Source organism: Amblyraja radiata, chromosome 10, assembly GCF_010909765.2.
Source record: "Amblyraja radiata isolate CabotCenter1 chromosome 10, sAmbRad1.1.pri, whole genome shotgun sequence".
Taxonomy (NCBI): Eukaryota; Metazoa; Chordata; class Chondrichthyes; order Rajiformes; family Rajidae; genus Amblyraja; species Amblyraja radiata.
The window spans coordinates 19768854-19789835 of NC_045965.1; the positions used below are offsets into that span (position 1 = coordinate 19768854).

The 20982-nt window shown below is 40.1% G+C and overlaps 1 protein-coding gene across 2 annotated transcripts in view; it reads left to right on the top strand.

Annotated features, from left to right (window-relative positions):
• Positions 1–18755, top strand: part of pgm1 (phosphoglucomutase 1) — a 78348-nt gene extending 59593 nt beyond the window's left edge. Inside the window, exons 6-11 of one of the 2 annotated variants that reach the window (XM_033028279.1) lie at positions 537–691; positions 1914–2029; positions 9331–9466; positions 11930–12113; positions 15665–15799; positions 18466–18744. In XM_033028279.1, the coding sequence (XP_032884170.1) occupies positions 537–691; positions 1914–2029; positions 9331–9466; positions 11930–12113; positions 15665–15799; positions 18466–18555 (816 nt within the window). In that variant the 3' untranslated portion in view covers positions 18556–18744. Of the gene's footprint in view, positions 1–536; positions 692–1913; positions 2030–9330; positions 9467–11929; positions 12114–15664; positions 15800–18465 lie in introns of both variants that reach the window. The other variant, XM_033028278.1, reaches the window with a different exon arrangement.
• Positions 18756–20982: the final 2227 nt, after the last annotated feature.

The following is a 20982-nucleotide window of genomic DNA, read 5'->3' on the forward strand; positions in this document are numbered from 1 at the left end:
ATGCTGCCTCCTCTTTTTGGCCCAGTGCTGGAAGGCCACTTTGTTTTCGCTGAAATGAAAAAGGATGAAATAATTTCCTCTGGGATTAGAGAATGTTTGGGGGAACTCTCTTTGGTGAACAGTAAATTGAGAGAGATGACTTGGGTCCCTGCTTCCAAGAATTAACAATTGGCAAGCAAGTTTAAAGACATCAGAGAGAGCAATCTATGCATGATGACATAGCTGAAGGTAATCCAGCACGTGTCACCAAGCTCTGTGATGACTACCTGAGAGAACCTTGAACCTACAGGAGCATTGGGTCAGCAGATGACTTCAATCTTAGATTCTTAGTAGTGGTGGTGGTGGTGGGTGGGGGGGAGGGGGGAGTTGTTTGCAGAAGTCCTGCCTTCACCTCCAGGATGCAAAGCCCTCCACAAATTATGTGTAGTACGCATTTAATTTCTCAAAGATGAGCACAAATGAATTTTACTTTGATTGCTAACCAGTCTTTTAAATTACATGATCACATAAATGAAAATATAGTTGTATTTCTTTAGGATCGGAATATGATCCTTGGAAAACATGGATTCTTTGTAAACCCATCTGACTCTGTGGCTGTGATTGCTGCGAACATCTTCACTATTCCGTATTTCCAACAAACTGGTGTTCGAGGATTTGCTCGAAGCATGCCCACGAGTGGAGCACTGGATCGGTAAGCACGATTTGCTTGCTGCATGGAAATTAATAGTGAAAGCATCCTGATTTCCTTTTAGTTTTCTTAAAGGGGAATCCATGCCTTTTGTTCCCCTTTCAGGAAGAAGTACATTGAGCATACTGATTCTTTCTTCATCGCTTTCTAGTATTTTTGTCAGTGAAAACATATTTGAGAAACCTATGATCAATTCCACAGAATCTTTAGAATGATTATTAAATAAGATGCTCCAAAAGATTGTTTGCTCTCAAGTGTTGCACAATATTATTGATCTAACTGAAGTTTATAATGTGTCTATATATTATGCATAAGTGAAATTTACAGCAAAGCTCATCTATGTAATAACATGTATAATTTAAATCGCACCCTTTTGCGTTCCATAACCATTTGGTTTTCAATTCTGCTTTCTCTTTATTTTATTGAACCTTTAGTCTGCTTTCTGCAAAATTTGTTTAGATTTCTCCATTTGTGTATCAGGGTCTGGCATACCACTGACACACTTATTAATCCCTGGGGGGCTGGGCTGCGGGCGGGGCGCTGCGGACGGCTGGCCGAGTGCGAGTTGACTGCGAGTCGGGGGGGGGGGGTGTTAACGTAACTCGCAGCACGTGCAAAAACAGTGGCCAGCAAGCTGCGCTTTGAAAACTGCGCAGCTGGTCGCGAGGAGCAAAGCCATTATGATGTCATCAGCTCGTTAGCTTTAAAAAAAATCTCAGATTTGTGAACAATTTTAATAAAAAGATCAAGAAATAATTAAATTTTCAGATGAGGCAAATTTTGAAATCATGAGGTAAATCTCTATCGGAATATGTAAAAATGTCACCGTTAGCGCGTTGTGTTTTCGAGGAGATGTGAATCATAGACAAACAAGACACACACAAATAAATACATCCACATCCAAGATCAGAGTTTTATAATAATAGAGATAAGCAGGGCATGCATTTTTACACAAGAGTTGTGGGTGCCTGGAACACATTGCCTGGGATGGTGGTAAAGGCAGTAGCATTTAAGAGGATCATGTGCTGGTATAGAAGATTAGTTTACCTTGGCATCAAGTTTGGCTTGGGTAATCAATACCAAAGGACCTGCTCTTGTGCTGTTCCATGTTCATTCTGTTTACACAAATGGATCCAAGTTGTGAGGTTAAATTCTGCAATAAATTATGTGCTTTTTTGGATGTTGAACAAAATTGAAAATTAGACCTGAATCTGTCTCTTTGAAGGGTTGCCAAAGCTACAAAAATAGCTTTGTATGAAACACCTACTGGCTGGAAATTCTTTGGAAATTTGATGGATGCCAATAAACTTTCCCTTTGTGGAGAAGAAAGCTTTGGAACAGGTAAGGTGTTTAATTTCCTAGTTTGGGAGACGAATTACCTATTGACGTATCTAAATTTCTCTGGTGCCTGTTTAGTTTTCTTTTTCATGAATAATAAATACTTTGTGCAATGCACTGCATGCAAATTAAGGGACCTAGGAATCACTTTCACTATTATAGTTTGTCATTGTGGTTTGTTATCCTGAGATTTTTCTTTAATTGTTGCTTTCAACATTAAGGTATAGTCTAAAACTAGAAAAAAATTCCAGTACATGGTAACTTAATTATCTTCTTATCAAGTCCACATCACAAGATTAGAAATTGTTCAGCCAGAGCTGAACACATTTCTCGGCATCTGCATACAATGGTGTCTGTCTTGCGCTTCTTGTGCTTCTTGTGCGTGTTGGTGGAAAGATTGGTGGAAACAGGGCCGCGACGTGAACGCTCTTTCCTTGGCCCCACTTAATTATGATGATTTGGCAGAGCTGTTTGTCTTAATTCCAAACACTGTCAAATGTTTGATTCTTCAGAGAACAGAAAATCAGTAGCCAAGTCATCTTGGTGATTAATACCATGTGTCTTCTAGCAAACGCCATTGAGCTAAAAGAAAATTGCCATCTCCCTCTGGTCTTGTAGTGTGCTTGGGACAATATCAATATAAACATACCCTCAATTTTCGTCAAAGAAATTGACATCAGCTCAGAATAACTTGCAGTCGCCCTTGTGGATGATTGTAAGTTCTTCCACTCCATAAGAGCAACCAGCCAGCTTCTTACCTAGAAATACATTGAATCGCTGTAGAGAAGTAACAGGCAAACATAGATGTTGGAAAGAGCACCAAGGAAATGCATAGGGTTGGTTAGACAATGATTGTATTATCATGGATTGATAAGACACTTTGTTTATGAGGGAATGTTTACTTCATGATCTGTGCAGAAGATACTATAATGGCTTTGATATGAGTGATATCAACATGGGAACAGAGCCATTAAATATTGTATTTCTTCTTGTTGGCACAGGAAGCTCTTCATCAAGTTGGTGGGGTGAAGATTTTTTTGACACTGTAGAAAGAATTCTGGCATTGCTATTTTGGGTCCCGGACAATCACAGGGAATTAGTAAGTGCACAAGGAGGAACAAAGTACATCTTTGAGCTTTCAAATTACTTAACGGACAGCTGCCCCTGCCTTTAACTTATGGAAAAGATGAAGAATTCCCTTTGTGATGTGGAGGAAGCTTTTCGGGAGTTTGTACTCATTAATTGTAAACTGCTACTGAGTTGAGCCAGTACTAGAACACAATGATAGGTCAGAGTCTCTGGCTTGGGGTGTGGCAATGCATCAGGAAACATTATCCTGAAGGAGGCTGGGCTGTTTTTGGGTTGTCCTCACAGCGGCAAATGTATTGTTTTCTGGAGTTTGGTCAAGCCACGCCATATTCTATGTAAAATACAGAAATGTTCTCATTGCCCTTGGAGCTTCAAGTGACTTAATCTGCAAAACATACTTGAGCTCCAGGATGATTTTGAGAAGAAGAGTTTTAGGGCGGCACAGTGGCGTAGTGGTAGAGTTTCTGCCTTACAACATCAGTAGACCTGGGTTCAATCCTGACTACGGGTGCTGTCTCTACGGAGTTTGTATGTTCTCCCCGTGACCACGTGGGTTTTCTCCGAGAACTTCGGTTTCCTCCCACATTCCAAAGACGTGCAGGTTTGTAGGTTAATTGGCTTGGCATACGTGTAAATTGTCTCTAGTGTGTGTAGGATAGTGTTAATGTGCGGGGATTGCTGGTCGGTGCAGACCGTGCTGTATCTCTAAACTAAACGAAGGGAGGGCACAGAATCTTTTTTAAAATGCAGCATCAAAGAACATTTTCCCAAAGTTCCTCCGTTGGCCAATAACAGACTTTGGGTTAATTGCCCTTTCCATCTGTCAAGCTTACGTTAAGCTATTTTGTTTGTGTTCAACCAGGTATTTTAAATGTATCATACCAAGCCTTTCAGGCGGCTTATCTTCACCATTATGCTGACACCTAAACCATGCTGCATTGCCTCGGAATTTTGTACTTTGTTCAATTTATTTTCTGATCTCCAAAGTGTTTCTTTAGCGGGCAGCTGACAATGATAATACTATTGCATATCAATGTGAAATGGTCAAATTTCGGCTTTATGGAGATAATGGTAGTTTGGTGACACTCCAATAAACATTTATGATTAACGATCTATTCAAATAACAATGGGCCAGAGTATATCTCTGCTGTTGAACATTGCTTTCCTGTGTGTAATCCACCCTGAATATTAATTACACATCTATGATTCACAGAGGAGATACCAATTGAGTCTGATGTGGGATTTAGCAACAACTAGACCAAGCGTGGACCTGTTGGGTCCCATTCCCCCAACGCAATATTCCACTAAACTACGCATGCGAGGCTGACGGAACCGCACTGCGCAGGCGTGACTGCCGCGTTCAAAGTTGTGCTGTTGATGGCATAAATTAAATAAATAAAGTGAATAGAGGACCCGTGGAGCCATTTGTAAAGTAGAACGAGTAGGGTTACAATCCCATTGTGAAGTCAGAGCTGCAGAGGGAAGAATATTTTCTCAAATTTGGATTTTTAAAATGTGAAATTGGGAATAACCTGTGAAATATAACATCAATCTCAACAAAACTTGGTACAAACCACCACATGACAATGGTGAGTAAGGTGGTGCAAATAATTTTAGCGCTATTGTGTACCGTTTTGGCGTAGTTCCGAGATCACATTTACAGACACACATGCACAGGCACGCATAGAAACAAACAAGATGAGAGTTTTTGTCATATATACTAGACTAAGTGGGACCCGTTGGGTCCCTGACACACAGGAGGCTTGGTCCCCCAACGCAATATTCCACCACTCGCCCATAGCCCCCAACTGCACAGGCGCAGTTCATTTCCCCTCATCCCTAGCACTCTCTCCCCCTCCTCTTCTTTCCCCTCTCCTTCTCCCCTCCCCAATCCCTTTCTCAATTCTCTCTCCCTCTCCTTTCTCCTACCCTCAGTCACTCACTCCCTCCCTCCCTTCCTCCCTCCATAACTCCTCTCCCCTCCCTATCCCCCCTCACACTCCCTGCTCATTTCCCCCACTGCTCTCCTCTCCCTCTATTCCCACCTCCTCTACTCCCCCCTCCTCTCCCGCTATTCACCCTCCTCCCCCACTCTCCCTCCTCCCCCACTCTCCCTCCTCACCTCCTCCCTCTTCTTTTCTCTCTCCTCCTACACTCCCCCAATCCCTCCCTCACATCTCCTTTCCCCTACCGTCAGTCACTCCCTCCCTCCCTCCATAACTCCTCTCCCCTGCCCAGTCCCCTCCTCTCCCTCTATCCCCTCTCCTCCCCCACTCTCCCTCTCCAGGATCTCGATGTTGCCCCTCCTCTCCCTTCTTGCGTGCCCAGGAGGAGCATCAGCCATCGGCGCCCTCAGAGCAAGGCCTCGGATCGGCCCGGAAGCACCAGCAGCTACGGCCGTGTGGGCGGCGGTGGGGGTGTGTGGGGGTGGGGGGAGAGCTCAAAGAAAAGACGGGGGTAGAGCCATGGGGGAGGGGGGAGATCACGGGGGAGGTGGCAAGAGCCAGCGAGGGAGACCAGAGGGGAAGGGGTGTTGCGATGGTGGTGCGTTTTGGACGCTCTCCTCCGCAGGGAGTAGATTCACCACTTTCTGTTTGGCGACATCGCCGCGCTGCTTCCAGTCCCTCCAAAAATTGTGGCCGGTTGGAGACCTCCGCTGGCCATCCTCCGCTCCAGTAAAGACACAATGGCGCAGGAAGGGGCGGACCGTCCTGCGTAGTGACAGGAGAAGAGACTAATCCATGCGGCGCTGACTGGCAGGAGAGAAGATCGATATGCGCACACATGGTTTTTACGATTTTTAAACCTCGCTAACTTTTACATTATCCCACCGATCGGAACGAAACTCAGTGCATTCGCAGCACAGGATAACGGTGAGTGAGCTGGCGAAAAATCGTAGCGCTATCGCTTACCGTTTTTGCGCTAATAGAAAAACTGCGCAAACCGGAAGAGCACAAGATCAGAGCTTTAGTTATGTGTAGATAGATAGTAGACCAACTGAGACCCATTGGGTTCCCTGTCACACGGGAGGCCTGGTCCCCCAACGCAACCCGTTCCCCAAAGCAATATTCCACCACTCACCCCAATGAAAGCTGTTCCCCCAACGCAATATTCCAGGAGATCAGTGTTCTTGGATGGCACCAATGTTGCAAGGAGAGGCAGCAGGGATTTTGATGCCAAATAGCTGCTAAATTATTGTTAAACTACAATTTTTAAATTTAGAGAATGTGAAATAACGTGAAATATAACATCAATGTAGAGGAAACTTCATTAGATCGACGACAGGAAAAAGCTGAGTAAGGTTCTGCAAAAATTCACACACATGCGCGCGCACACACACACACACTGCACCCGTTCCATACCCATAGCCCCCATGGGAGGCGTGCTCCTCCAACTCAAGCCATTCCCAAACGTAAGATTCCAGCACTCCCCTGCCTCCCTCAGCAGTGGGCTTTTAAAAAAAAATTCCAATTGCAATAGCAAATCGACCTCCCCCTCCTGTGAGATGAAAAGTTCAGAGTGTTCCTGTGTTGCAACATTGTATCGAAGTGTGTTGGAAGCTGGCAGGAATGATTTTAAGTTGGCATTTTAAAAACTTTAATAGCGAATAATATGAAATATAGGATGAAATCTTCAGTGAAGCTGATCACTGCTAGCCGAGCCATTGTGATGTCATCAGTTGAAGCAGTTCTTCAGTGAAGCTGATCACTGCTAGTCGAGCCCTTGCGATGTCATCAGTTGAAGCTGGTCGTTTTAAATTCAAATTCTTTTCATTTTTTGAAAAACTTTTAATCTGTAATAAGTCAAGAATAAGTCGCGAAATAAAGCATAAAATGTTCAGTGAAGGTGGTCTCTGCCTAGAGAGGAAAAATGTCAATCAGAATATGTAAAAATGTAATCGTTACCGCGTAGTGTTTTTGCAAAGATGTAAAGACAACCACATATACACACACAAAAACACATACATATACACACAAACAAGATCAGAGTTTTAATAAGTACGAGACCAAGTGCAGACCCGTTGGGTCTGCTCCCCCAACGCACCCGTTCCCTACCCATAGCCCCCACAGGAGGCGTGGTCCTCCAACTCAAACAGTTCCCGAACGTAAGTGAAGCTGATCACTGCTAGCCAAGCCATTGTGACGTCATCAGTTGAAGCTGGTTGTTTTTAATTCAAAGTCTATTGATTTAAAAAAAAACTTTAATCAGTAATAAGTCGAGAATTAAAGCATAAAATGTAAGCAGTGAATGTGATTTCTGCTAGAGGGGGAAAATGTGAATCAGAATATGTAAAAATCTTGTGATAGTTGGCATTTTTAAAGCTTTACTCGCGAATAATGTGAAATATAGGATGAAATCTTCTGTGAAGCTGATCACTGCTAGCCGAGCCATTGTGATGTCATCAGTGAAAGCTGGTTGTTTTTAATTCTTTTGTATTTTGATGTTTTTTAAACTTCTTTTAAACAGTAATAAGTCGAGAAATAAAGCATCAACTGTTCAGTGAATGTGATCTCGGCCTCGAGGGGAAAAATGTCAATCAGAATATGTAAAAATTTAATCATTACCGCGTAGTCTTTTTGTGAAGATGTAAAGGCAACCACATATACACATACATATACACACGTACAAGATCAGAGTTTTAATAAGTATATATGTTATGATACGATAGATATAGATAGATTGTTTGAAAAAGTACAACATTCACAGAGAAGCTACTAGTCAGAGTTTGTAATACAGTCCCACCCTGTATTACGGTTGGGTTCTGTTTTTGCAGGCGTTCCAAAATCTACGTAATTTGTGTCAGAAAGTGCACAAAATAACTCGACATGGTGGGCAGCATAATGGTGCAGCAGGTAAAGCTGTTGCCTCACAGCACCAGAGACATGGGTTGGATCCTGCATTGGGTGCTGCCTGTGTGGAGTTTGCATTTTCTCCTTGGGACCATGTGGGTTTCTTCCCATATCCCAAAGACAGGGGGGTTTGTGGGTTAATTGGGCTGTGTGAATTACCCCCAAGGTGCTGGAAATGGATGTGCATCAGGGATACATAGAACTAGTGTGAACGACTGTTTGGAGTGGACTCAATAGGCAAGCGGGCCTGTTTCCATTCCGTATCTTTCAATCAATCAATTCAATCAGTCAATCCAGGATAACCATACCTTCACAATATTGTAATGAATGGTATTGTGACTGTGAATATGCCAATGGAGATTAAGGTAGGTGGATGTTAAAGATCTTTTTTCAGCATAAGCCGGTCTTTTGGAAAGGCAGGTCTTATTTCTCTTTTTTCTGACCCTATGAATAAAGATACTGCCTTTTGTCATGCCAAACATGCCCATAAAAAACTTCCAGGATTTGTTCCTGATCTTTGCTCTGTTAGCTGATATGGTTCATGCTAACAATTTGTCTCCCTCTGCTTTGAAGGAGAAAACTAGCCATTATTGTTAATTATTCAGCAAAGCCATTGATAGAATACCATAAATGAGCTTTATTCGTTGAACACTTCCAAGACACTTTTGGAGGACACGTTGCAGTTGTTTAAAACGTTGGTGAGACCGCATGTAGAACATTTAAAATATTGTCTTCAGTTCTGGGCACTATGTTATATCAAGCTTGAAACGGTTCATAAAAGATTTACGAGGATGTTGCCATGATTAGAGGGTGTGAGCTATAGGGTAAGGTTGAATAGGCTGGGTCTCTATTCCTTGGAGCGTAGGAGGATAAGGGGTGTATAGAGGTGTACAAAATCACGAGTGGAATAGATCGGGTCGATGCACAGTCTCTTGCCCAGAGTAGGGGAATCGAAGACCAGAGGACATAGGTTCAAGGTGAAGGGGAAAAGATTTAATAGGAATCTGAGGGGCAACTTCTTCACACATGGGTGTATGGAACAAGCTGCCAGATGAGGTAGTTGAGGCTGGGACTATCCCATTGTTTAAGAAACAATGGAGGGATATGCACCAAGCGCAGGCTGGTGAGACTAGTGCAGCTGGGACATGTTGGCTGGTGTGCGCAAGTTGGGCCGAAGGGCCTGTTTCCACATTGTCTCACTCTATGACTTTGGGTGCAAAGCTTTATCTCACCTAATCTTGAAGTATTTAATGAGACATTGGAAAATGTTCCTTATGCCTGCATTGCTGCACCATGATGCTCTCAATGTTTTATTTTAATTGAATCTTTAATTGATGGCAGCTGTTACTTTCATTGCCTCTTAAGGATCCGATCACATTCGTGAAAAAGATGGTTTGTGGGCTGTGCTTGCCTGGCTGTCTATTATTGCCAAACGCAAACAAAGCGTGGAGGTGATCATGCAGGAACACTGGCAGAAATATGGCCGCAATTTTTTCACCAGGTCAGATACCTTGTTCAAGAAAGTTCCTTTGATTTTAACATTAACATGTATGGTTTCAGAAAACACTACATTGTGTACCAGAATTGATTCCCATGTTAATCTGCACACTATATGTTTAAATTAAGGAAAATCCTAATTGTCATCATTTGCCAGTGCGATAACATTTTGAAGGAGAACGTGTTGATTATTTTCTCATTGCCTCTTGCAATTTATTTTCGGGAATGTCTAAAATGAAATGCCATACATATATTGGGAAGCATAATTGGGTCCAAAGGAACAGTCTGTGTATATCCAATTTAACTGGCAGAACAACCACAAATACTTTCCCCTGAGTAGTCTACAGAGTGATCCAACACATAGGTATAAATAATCCTTATAAATACAGCAGGGGAAATAAATAGGAAATTTCTTTTTGCCTCAAAGGAGAAAAAAAAATTCTAGATGGTAATATTTCCAAGCGTTCTGCTTCAATCTTGTATCCTGCACTATCAAACTCTCCGAGAAACAAGTTGAGTTTCATTTGACATTTACTAAAATAATTTTGGGAGGAGGAAACTTTGATTGCTGAGTTCTTCCAGTGTTCTGTTTCTTTCATTCCAGTGTGTTTCTTTTGCATTGTCTTCTGAAACTTGTGCTTTTTAATGAGCTACTACTGTATTGTAACCCTTCAGAAGAAGTAATGCTTTTTGCTCGAGGGATCTTTTTAGCATTGACCTGGAAAATTCTGTTTAACACTCTTATTTAAGCAAATCCACACTGCTTCAAATATCTGTGGGTTGCCTCATAGTCCCTCTGACTAAATCTACAAAAATGACCAAAATATTATTTAAAATGAAAAGGTGGCCTAATTTACATTTTATATTTTTTCATTAAGAGAATACACATCAGAAGAGTAGAAAATGAGCAAACAGCAAATCCCGTAAACCTGCAATAAAAATGGAAAATGCTGGAAAGACTCAGCAGAGCAGGCAGCATCCAATGAAAGAGAAATGAGATGAACATTTTATGTTGAAGACTATGTATCACCTTGGGATGGAGAGAAAACAAGTTAGTTTATAAGTGCAGAGCTGGCAGGGGAGGGAAAGACAGGACAAGGAGAACATATCTTATGAGGTGAGGCTAAGAAAGTGCCAGAATTTGCAGAGAATGACCTGTTGACTGTGAAGACTGATGGGGTGGAAGTAGAGTACCAGGGTAACGCTATTCTTGCACTATCTAAGAGGAGAGATGGTGAGCACAGAAGAGCAAGGAATAAATTGAGATGTGGACTGGAGCTCTGTCAACAATAACAAGAAGAAGCCAGGGCCCACAAATAAAGGCATCACAGATGCTTCAGAATGCTGCCTGACCTTTGAACAATTCCAGCGTTTTGATTGTATTTCGGAGAAGTTGTTTAAAATGAACAACTGGTAGTGTAGGATAGTTATCACAGTGGCTAAGATCTACACTTATTTCACATCAACGATTAGATCTTGTTTTGACAAAATATTTCATCTAGGCTCAAATATGGAAGGAAAAATCACAGTTAAATCATTTTAACTTGGTTAATTGGAAGGAACGGCTTTGCTTTGTTATTTCAGGCTTCATATACCATTTAATATGGAACTCTGGAGTACAATTGCATTATCAGAATTCCGTCTAAATAACATGAAATGTTTGAACTCTTCAGATGTTGTCATTGAAAATGCATGGTGTGGTGTGATGCCAAACCATGCAGACTAGAAATTGCCAAATTTAGATTAACTGAAATTGTTTTCCAGTCCAGTAGACTTTTAATTGGCTTTAGTATTGGTCTTTGGTTTAGAGTGTATTCGGTAAACGTCCTATTTCCAGATCATTATTTTTACACATTAAGCTCTCCAAAAGTGTCTATGTATGATTTTGAGTAAGATCTGAATTGGGGTCAGTTGGGAACCTAATAGTCGAATAGCATGTAATCCAAGTCTGTTAATGAGGAATAATTTCTGGAGTGAATTACCAAGAGGATATGATTTTTTATGAAGTATTCTCTCATGCTAATCAATACCTTCAGGAGAACAGGGATGGAAATACAATTTTACTGGAATTTTAAAATGACAAAGGAATACTGCACATACATCGTAGAAAAGCATACATTTTGCTGCCTGTGGTTTATAAAGTGATTAATATTATTGAACAGAAATACAGCATTTGTTCCATCAAGTTTGTATTTATATTTTTATTCTCATAATCTCATCCTCTGAGTGTTATTCCGTAATGAACAGATGCCTAATTTCCTTCTAAAATAAGTGAATTCAGTCTCAACAATGATTTCTTTGGTTGTGATTTACAACATTTCTAACCTACCATGAATTTCTTGTGATTATCTTTAAAAATGTTACTACCGCTTTGGAAACATTGCTTTTACTTTATAATCTAGAATACTTAAATTGAAACATCTCTTAGCTCACTGTATGCACATAATTCACTCTTTTTCTGCAACAGGTATGATTATGAGGAAGTAGATGCTGCAGCAGCAACTAAGTTAATGAAGAATATGGAGACTGTGATGACAGACCGTGCTTTCATTGGCTATAAATTCACAGTGTGCGAAGAAGAATACTTTGTGGAAAAGGCTGATAATTTTGAATACTGTGACCCTGTTGATGGCAGTATTTCCAGAAACCAGGTAGGTGATGTAGATGTGATGCAAGCACAATATCCAGTTCTCCATAAAGACATATTAAGAAGTGACATGTCAGTAACTTAAACCTGCATGACTACAGAAGATTATGGTCCTAAATTTACCTCTTGGGGGATTGAAAAAGAAGTACAGGTGCTGACATAACAATGCAGAACTTAAAATAGAAAGCAGCTGTATTTACCTACCCAAATGATGAGAAATTAGGAGACTGCATTTTAAATAATCAGTTAAAGAGTTACATTGGTAGAACGAAAAAGCTGGAGAAACTCAGCGGGTAAAGAGGCAGCATCCATGGAAGCCTCACCCGCTGGATTTCTCCAGCTTATTCGTTCTAAGGTTTAAGTTACAGACATGTCACCGCTCCATAGATGCTGCCTCACCTGCTGAGTTTCTCCAGCTTTTTTGTCTACCTTCGATTTTACCAGCATCTGCAGTTCTTTCTTAAACATTGGTAGAACTAATTTGATTAGATTAACCAAACTGCTTCTTGGGATGGCTTATATTCCCTAGAACTTGGAAGAATGAGAGGAGATCTCACTTAAATTCACAAAATTCAGACTGAGTACAAGGAGGATGTTTCCCCTGGCAGTGGTGACTATAGCAAGGGATTACAATGAGATGAATAATTTCTTCACTCAAATCGTAGTGAATCTTTGGAATTCATTACCATTAGAGCATTGCAGAGGCCAAATTGTTGAATATATTTAAGAAGGAGGTAGATTCCTTTCTGGATGCAAAAGCCATCAAAGGTAGATAATCAAGTATGTATTTGATCTAAATAGATGATCAGTTAGGGTCATGTTGTATAATAATCAAGGTTCAATGCATCACATGGTGTATCCCTGCTCCCATTTTCTTTAATTCAATGTAATATCGAGCTGTGGAGGGTTATACTTTAATAATTTTCTGTTTAGAAACACAAATCTCCTATTTTTTGCTGGCAGCGTAATTCCTTTGTGAGCTAAATTTTCAAAATCAATATGATTTAAAATGTCAACAAACCTAAAGCGCAAAATGCCATTCATTTTTGCTGAAAATGCTCAACTTCATTCAAAGTCACAAGATCAAACACAAACATTTATATTGGTACAGAGCTTATAGTCTGAAATTGAGTATGGCACACCTTTGATATGCACCATGCAATATCAATGTCGATGCCTGAAGCTGCAAAAGAGAAACAACTCTAGGCTTCTTCAAATCAGAAAAAGTGTCCAAATAAAGAATTTCACAAAGGATCAAAAAAGCTTTGGAAAAGTTTCAGATGTTATTTTGGTCTACACATTACATATTTATATGTAATCAGTAGCTTCTGCAATCCATTTAAATATTAACAAAATATAACCTGATTGGTGATAATAGTACAGGTGAGAATTGGAAGCTGTTCAATATCCTTTCAGGCTAAAATTAATAGCCAGAGATATTTTCTTTAATTTCTGGTTTTTGTAAGTTTGAACATCAGATTGTAAGCCGATGTTGTAATTTGTATTTTTGCCTGCAGCCCTGAGGTACATTATCCTCATGGTGTTACGTACAGTGCCCTCCATAATGTTTAAGACAAAGATCCATCATTTATTTATTTGCCTCTGTACTCTACAATTTGAGATTTATAACAGAAAAAAAATCACCGTGGTTAAAGTGCACATTGTCAGATTTTAATAAAGTCCATTTTTATACATTTTGGTTTCATTACAGTTGTGTTTATACATAGTCCCCCCATTTCAGGGCACCATAATGTTTGGGACACATGGCTTCACGGGTGTTTGTAATTGCTCAGGTGTGTTTAATTGCCTCCTTAATGCAGATAAGCATCTCAGCACCTAGTCTTTCCTCCAGTCTTTTCATCACATTTGGAAACTTTTATTGCTGTTTGTCAACTTGAGGACCAAAGTTGTGCCAATGAAAGTCAAAGAAGCCATTATGAGACTGAGAAACTATTAGAGACAACTGTCGGAGAGCCAAATCTTAGGCTTACCAAAGGAATCATTAAGAAGAAAGAGAGCACTGGTGAGCTTACTAATTGCAAAGGGACTGGTAAGCCAAGGAAGACCTCCACAGCTGATGACAGAAGAATTCTCTCTATAATAAAGAAAAAAACCCAAACACCTGTCCGACAGATCAGAAACACTCTTCAGGAGCCGGGCGTGGATTTGTCAACGACCACTGTCCGCAGAAGACTTCATGAACAGAAATACAGAGGCTACACTGCAAGATGCAAACCACTGGTTAGCCACAAATAGGATGCCCAGGTTACAGTTTGCCAAGAAGTACTTAAAAGAGCAACTACAGTCTGGAAAAAGGTCTTGTGGACAGATGAGACGAAGATTAATTTATATCAGAGTGATGGCAGCAAAGTATGGAGGAGCGAAGGAACTGCCCAAGATCCAAAGCATACCACCTCATCTGTGAAACACGGTGGTGGGGGTGTTATGGCCTGGGCATGTATGGCTGCTGAAGGTACTTGCTCACTTATCTTCATTGATGATACAACTGCTGATGGTAGTAGCATAATGAATTCTGAAGTGTTTAGACACATCCGATCTGCTCAAGTTCAAACAAATGCCTCAAAACTCAATGGCCGGCAGTTCATTCTACAGCAAGACAATGATCCGAAAAACATACTGCTAAAGCAACAAAGGAGTTTTTCAAAGATAAAACATGGTCAATAATTGAGTGGCCAAGTCAATCACCCGATCTGAACCCAATTGAGCATGCCTTTTATATGCTGAAGAGAAAACTGATGGGGACGTGCTCCCAAAACAAGCATAAGCTAAAGATGGCTGCAATACAGGCCTGGCAGAGCATCATCAGAGAAGACACCCAGCAACTGGTGATGTCCATGAATCGCAGACTTCAAACAGTCGTTGCATGCAAAGGATGTGTAACAAAATACTAAACATGACTATTTCTATTTACATGACATTGCTGTGTCCCAAACATTATGGTGCCCTGAAATGGGGGGACTATGTATAAACACAGCTGTAATTTCTACATGGTGAAACTAAAATTTATAAAATGTATTAAAATCTGACAATGTGCACTTTAACCACATGTGATTTTTTTCTATGACAAATCTCAAATTGTGGAGTACAGAGGCAAATAAATAAATGATGGGTATTTGTCCCAAACATTATGGAAGCCACTATATATGCCTGAATAAGAGTTGGCAAGATGTACCACTGGAGCAACTGTGGAAGATATCAACCAAAGACAAATTCCGCATTAATCAAGCATTCATGCACACATATCACTCAGTGCATGTTAACCCCTATAGCTGAGGGCAATTGAAGCATACAATCGCTATTCTATTGCAGATCTGATAACTCATCAAAGACTGGAATTAAATCTTCAGAAATGTTTTGAATACCTTTATATTTCCTGCTGCAAGGTATTACAAATGTTCTACTTTTACATTTCTTATGCACCAGTTCCTCTGGATAGCAGCAGGGTGTATATATTTAGAATATTAGCCACATCATTAACAGGTCACAGCATCAGTGTCAGCTCTTGAATAATTCTCATCAATCTTATGTTGACAGGGATTGAGAATCATTTTCACAGATGGATCACGCATTATCTTTAGATTAAGTGGAACTGGCAGTGCTGGAGCGACCATCAGAATTTATATTGATAGCTATTATAAAGATGCTTCTAAAATCTTCAAAGATGCACAGGTAAGTTTTTCTTGTGTTAAGTGTCTTTTAATCTCCATCATTTTATTTTTTATCTAAATACTGTACATTTTGACCTACTATTAGGTACCGCTGCTTCAAACTATTTTAGCATAAGATTTTATGACAATAGCAGAGAAATTCATTGTTACTGTAGATTTGATTTTGACTTCTTTAGAAAAATATAATTTTACTTCTTGCTGTAATGTTAGTTTATGTCTGCAATTGAATTTATAAAGTACTATATGTATTATATATATGTATTATGTACTGCCCACATATGTACTATGAAGTACTATATGTGGGCAGAATTATGTGTGAAGATATTTCAGATGAAAAACAATGTCATGCTAAAAAGTTTGTTCAAAGCAAACTGAACCAGCAGGGAATCAGCAACTAAAGAACAGGTCCTCTTTAGTTTACGACAGGGTTCCATTCCTGAAAATAGCTCATACCCAAAACAGTTTGCAAGTTAGAATTGCAGGCGCCTGGCAATATATTTAAATAAAAAAACATCGGCCAACCAAGGGCGACATATAGTTAAACCATAATGTTTAATTTAACCATTCAGATACTGCCATGAACTAAGTTCCCACCCAGGATTTCTGCAGCCCCGCAGCATTCTGCCGATCTCCCAAACATTCAAGGGATAAGGATCACATACATGCAGATAAGAGTTAGTCTTGGCACCATGTTCAGCACAGACATTGTGGGCCAAAGGACCTGTTCCTGCGCTGTGTTCCATGTACTACAAACACTTCCCAGTGGTCAATACCATATACAATGCTGGACATTCTCGCCTAGCAGTTTGTCTTTTGCTCAAGATTCCAGCATCTGCAGTCTCTCGTGTCTCTCTTAAATAGCCGTTTATAGTTTCTTTCATATAGGCACATGGAAATGCAGGAAATGGAGGGAATTGGATCACATGCAGGCTGAGATTAGTTTCACAAGCATCGTGTTTGGCACAAATGTTGTGCACCAAAGGGCATGTTCCTGTACTGTACTATTCTTTGTTCTGTATGTTCACCCCACCATACATCTCGGGAAATCACACAGCTTTTTGATCCACAGGAAGATTGGCCACTTAGATAGGATAACATTGAGCTCCATTGCTGGGAAAACTATTCAGAATCGGGAGAAAGGGACTATAAAAATCTTAAAGATAAAGTAGTATAATGTTTCAATTTATTGGAACACAAAATTGTATGCTGTTAAATGTGCCATTGGTTAAAAACTTTGGGAATATTTGCCTTAAAGCATTTTAGAGGAACAGAGTAAAGATCATGACTTCCCCCACAGAGTGAAAAATCGTAAAAATATTCAGTCCTTAGTTTGCTTCCCTCAATGAGGAAACAGAAAAACTCTACTCTTAAAAATCCAAACCTTAATATATAAGCTTTAGACTATATAATCCATATTTATAAGCAATAAATAAGGGGATGACACAGCTGGTTGAGTTGCTGCCTCACAGCACCTGAGACCCAGGTTCGATCCTGACTTTGTGTGCTGTCTGTGTGGAGTTTGCACATTCTCCCTGTGGCCGTGCGGGTCTCCTCTGGGTGCTCCGATTTCCCCACACATCCCAAAGACTTGCAGCTTTGTAGGTTAATTGGCCTCTGTAAAATGCTGCCTAGATGGTAGGGTGGATGCAAAAGTGAGATAGAACACCATTTGGTGTGCAATTGCCCATAACTTTTTCCTAGGCCATAAAATTCCCAGTGATTAATGCATTGCAACGCCTTGCTCTTTTCATAATTCCCGATCCTCCCACCGTGAACACACTGTCCGTTGTTTGTGTGTGTTCAGGGCATCATCACCCCATCTCCCTTAATGCGGAGCACTGATTAATGACTGGTGCAGAGCATGGAGATTCTTCCTTTTCCTTCACTTTGTGATTGTCATCAACTTGCAATTCTGAATGGAAATGGCCTCTTGGTACACATTGATCAAGGATATGATCATCCTTTGTTCTGTTCAAGTGTGTTTCCAGCTGTCCTTAAAGGTTGGAAACCCTTATTTTAAATCTTATCAATGGAAGGTGCTTTCTGCACATGTGGTCCAAGAATTAAGTTTCAGTTGACTGTCCATAATCTAAGAAACTCATTTGTTTATCTTTTCATTCTTTAGATGTACATTATTAATTTGTTACCTCAATTGAATTTCAAGTGAATTGCCATATTTTTTCTATTTTACTCTTCCATTCCTGGTTCAAAATATGTTTTTCAGCGAGTTGGTCACTTTAGTGTTTTATATTTAAATCCCTGTCTCAATTTGAAAAGACACAAAAACTTGATAGTTACTAGCCCTTCTGAGAGATCACATTTTAATTTCCAAAGTAGGTTTTCCCTCTTAATAAATTTTACTTTAACTCTTTATATTCACCCTCCCATTCTACCAATTACACACAATTTTGAATTTGTTAAACATTGCTGCTTATTTTCCCAATTTTTACACTCTGCTGCCTCCTTACACACCTCTCACCTTCAGGCTCCTTGTACATGACCACTTGCTCTCCTGCAGAGCTAAAAGACTATTTCCTAGCATCTGTCCTGAAAGCAACCCTGTCTGTGACAGATGGTACAGAGATGGGAGAGATCTAAGTATAAGGATAAAATTGGAGCATGTGCATGTACACATTTTTTAACATCTAATTTCTGTTTCTATTACAGACAATGCTCAGCCCTCTAATAAAAATTGCTCTGAAGTTTTCTCAGATTCATGAGAAAACAGGTCGCACCAGGCCGACTGTGATCACATAAATATCTAATATTAGATCAGAACATATTGGAGAAGAATTAACTACAAACTAAAAAAACCTAAAAAATGTGAAATATGATTTTAAACTATCACCTCGCACTGTTCTCCAAATATTATGGAGAGGAAAGCCTTTCAAGAAAAAATGAACATTGGTCAACAAAATTGTATTGAAAATGTCATTAAATATATATTATATACTCTTCATTGATGTATTTTTTCAAACCTCAATGAAAACTAAATGTAATTTTCACTCATAACTATAATAATCCATATCAATACCACTTCTGTATTACAATTTGCAAAGTTTCTGGTTGCAATATGAAAATATGCCATGCACCATTTTGAGGTGAGGTAAACAAATATCAACAAAATAGTGCACCTTGTTATAATGGGGGGGAAAGGAATTCTTACAAGTGTCATTACGTGTTCATCTCTATTTAAATCAGAGAAATTTCATTTGTTAATTTATTTCTATTCAGCAAAGAAATGTTGATGCAGGTACATTGTGACCATCACCATAAATCATCAATGTTTTGGGTTTTAGGAAGCTTGCACGATACAAAACCATTCACTGTTCTGCCATTTTATCAAACGCCATACAAGACTGACTGACATGTTCTGGAGACAAAAGCAGTTTCTTCAATCCCTGGTTTCTCACTGCTTTTCAGTTTAGCGAGGATCACATTGAATGGCAGTGCTGGCTCAAAGGGCCGAATGGCCTACTGCACCTATTGCAAATTTCCGAGTCCTGGAAAGCAGAACTAGAACTACAGCTGCATGTCTATGTGTCTTATGACTCCCTTTGGAGTCCTCACAATGACATGGTTATGAGGAAAAGCCAGGCACATCCTTCAATGCTGTTCAAAGATGGTTCCCTGCTCTGTTGCATTTGCTGTCTTTCCAAAACCCATAGAAGTGAGAGCACATGTCCCTGCCTTTTGTGCAGCAGGATAAACAGGGCAGACATTGGAAAAAGGGTGGCTGATTCCGTGATGCCTGGGCACACCTAATCTCTTCATGGGGCAACTTCACCAAATGAGAGTTAAGGCAGAGATATATTAATTCCCAAATGCAGCAGGAACTTAGCACCAGTTGGTAAAATCAGAGAGAAGAAAATATTGTGCCAACTATTTGCTCAGAAATCACCTTTGCCTTCAGATAGAATTCTCACTATTCCCCTTAATATCACATGGAATTATTGCAATCCATTGTGTTCAACAGCTTCTGAGAGATTGCCATGCCCTAATTACCATTGTGGCAAGACCTGATCTTTAGCACAAAGACTCAACTCCTAAACTAGTAAAATCATTTCACTCTCTATAAAGCACAACAGCTTTGTTACAGAACTTCGATATTAACCTACATGCTAAAAATGAATGCCGTCCATTTGCCTCTGAGCAAAACAACGAGAAATATCTTTGACATGCACCTAGAGAAACCTCTCTGAGGTGCAAACCTCTTTTTAACATACCTTTCAATCCAACACCAACACAGTGACAGTACTGTGCCCTCCATAATATTTTGGACAAAGACCCATCATTTAGTTATTTGCCTCTATACTCCACAATTTGAGATTTGTAATAGAAAAATATCACGTGGTTAAAGTGCATATTGTCAGATTTTAATAAAGGCCATTTTTATACATTTTGGTTTCACCATGTAGAAATTACAGCTGTGTTTATACATAGTCCCCCATTTCTGGGCACTATAATGTTTGGGACACAGCAATGTCATGTAAATGAAAGTAGTCATGTTTAGTATTTTGTTGCATATCTTTTGCATGCAAGTCTGAAATTCAAGGACATCACCAGTTGCATCATCAGGGTGTCTTCTCTGATGATGCTCTACCAGGCCTGTATTGCAGCCATCTTTAGCTTATGCTTCTTTTTGGGGGCTAGTCCCCTTCTGTTTTCTCTTCAGCATATAAAAGGCATGCTCAATTGGGTTCAGATTGGGTGATTGACGGCCACTCAAGAATTGACCATTTTTTAGCTATGAAAAACTCCTTTGTTGCTTTAGCATTATGTTGGGGACCATTGTCTTGCTGTAGAATGAACCGCCGGCCAATGAGTTTTGAGGCATTTGTTTGAACTTGAGCAGATAGGATCTGTCTATACACTTCAGAAGTCATTATGCTCCTAGCAGTCGTATCATCAATGAAGATAAGGGAGCCAGTACCTTCAGCAGCCATACATGCCCAGGCCATATCACCCCCACTACTGTGTTTCACAGATGAGGTGGTATGCTTTGGATCTTGGGCAGTTCCTTCTCTCCTCCATACTTTGCTCTTGCCATCACTCTGATATAAGTTAATCTTCGTCTCATCTGTCCACAATACCTTTTTCCAGAACTGTTGCTGCCCTTTTAAGTACTTCTTGGCAAACTGTATCCTGGCCATCCTATTTTTGGGACTAACCAGTGGTTTGCAT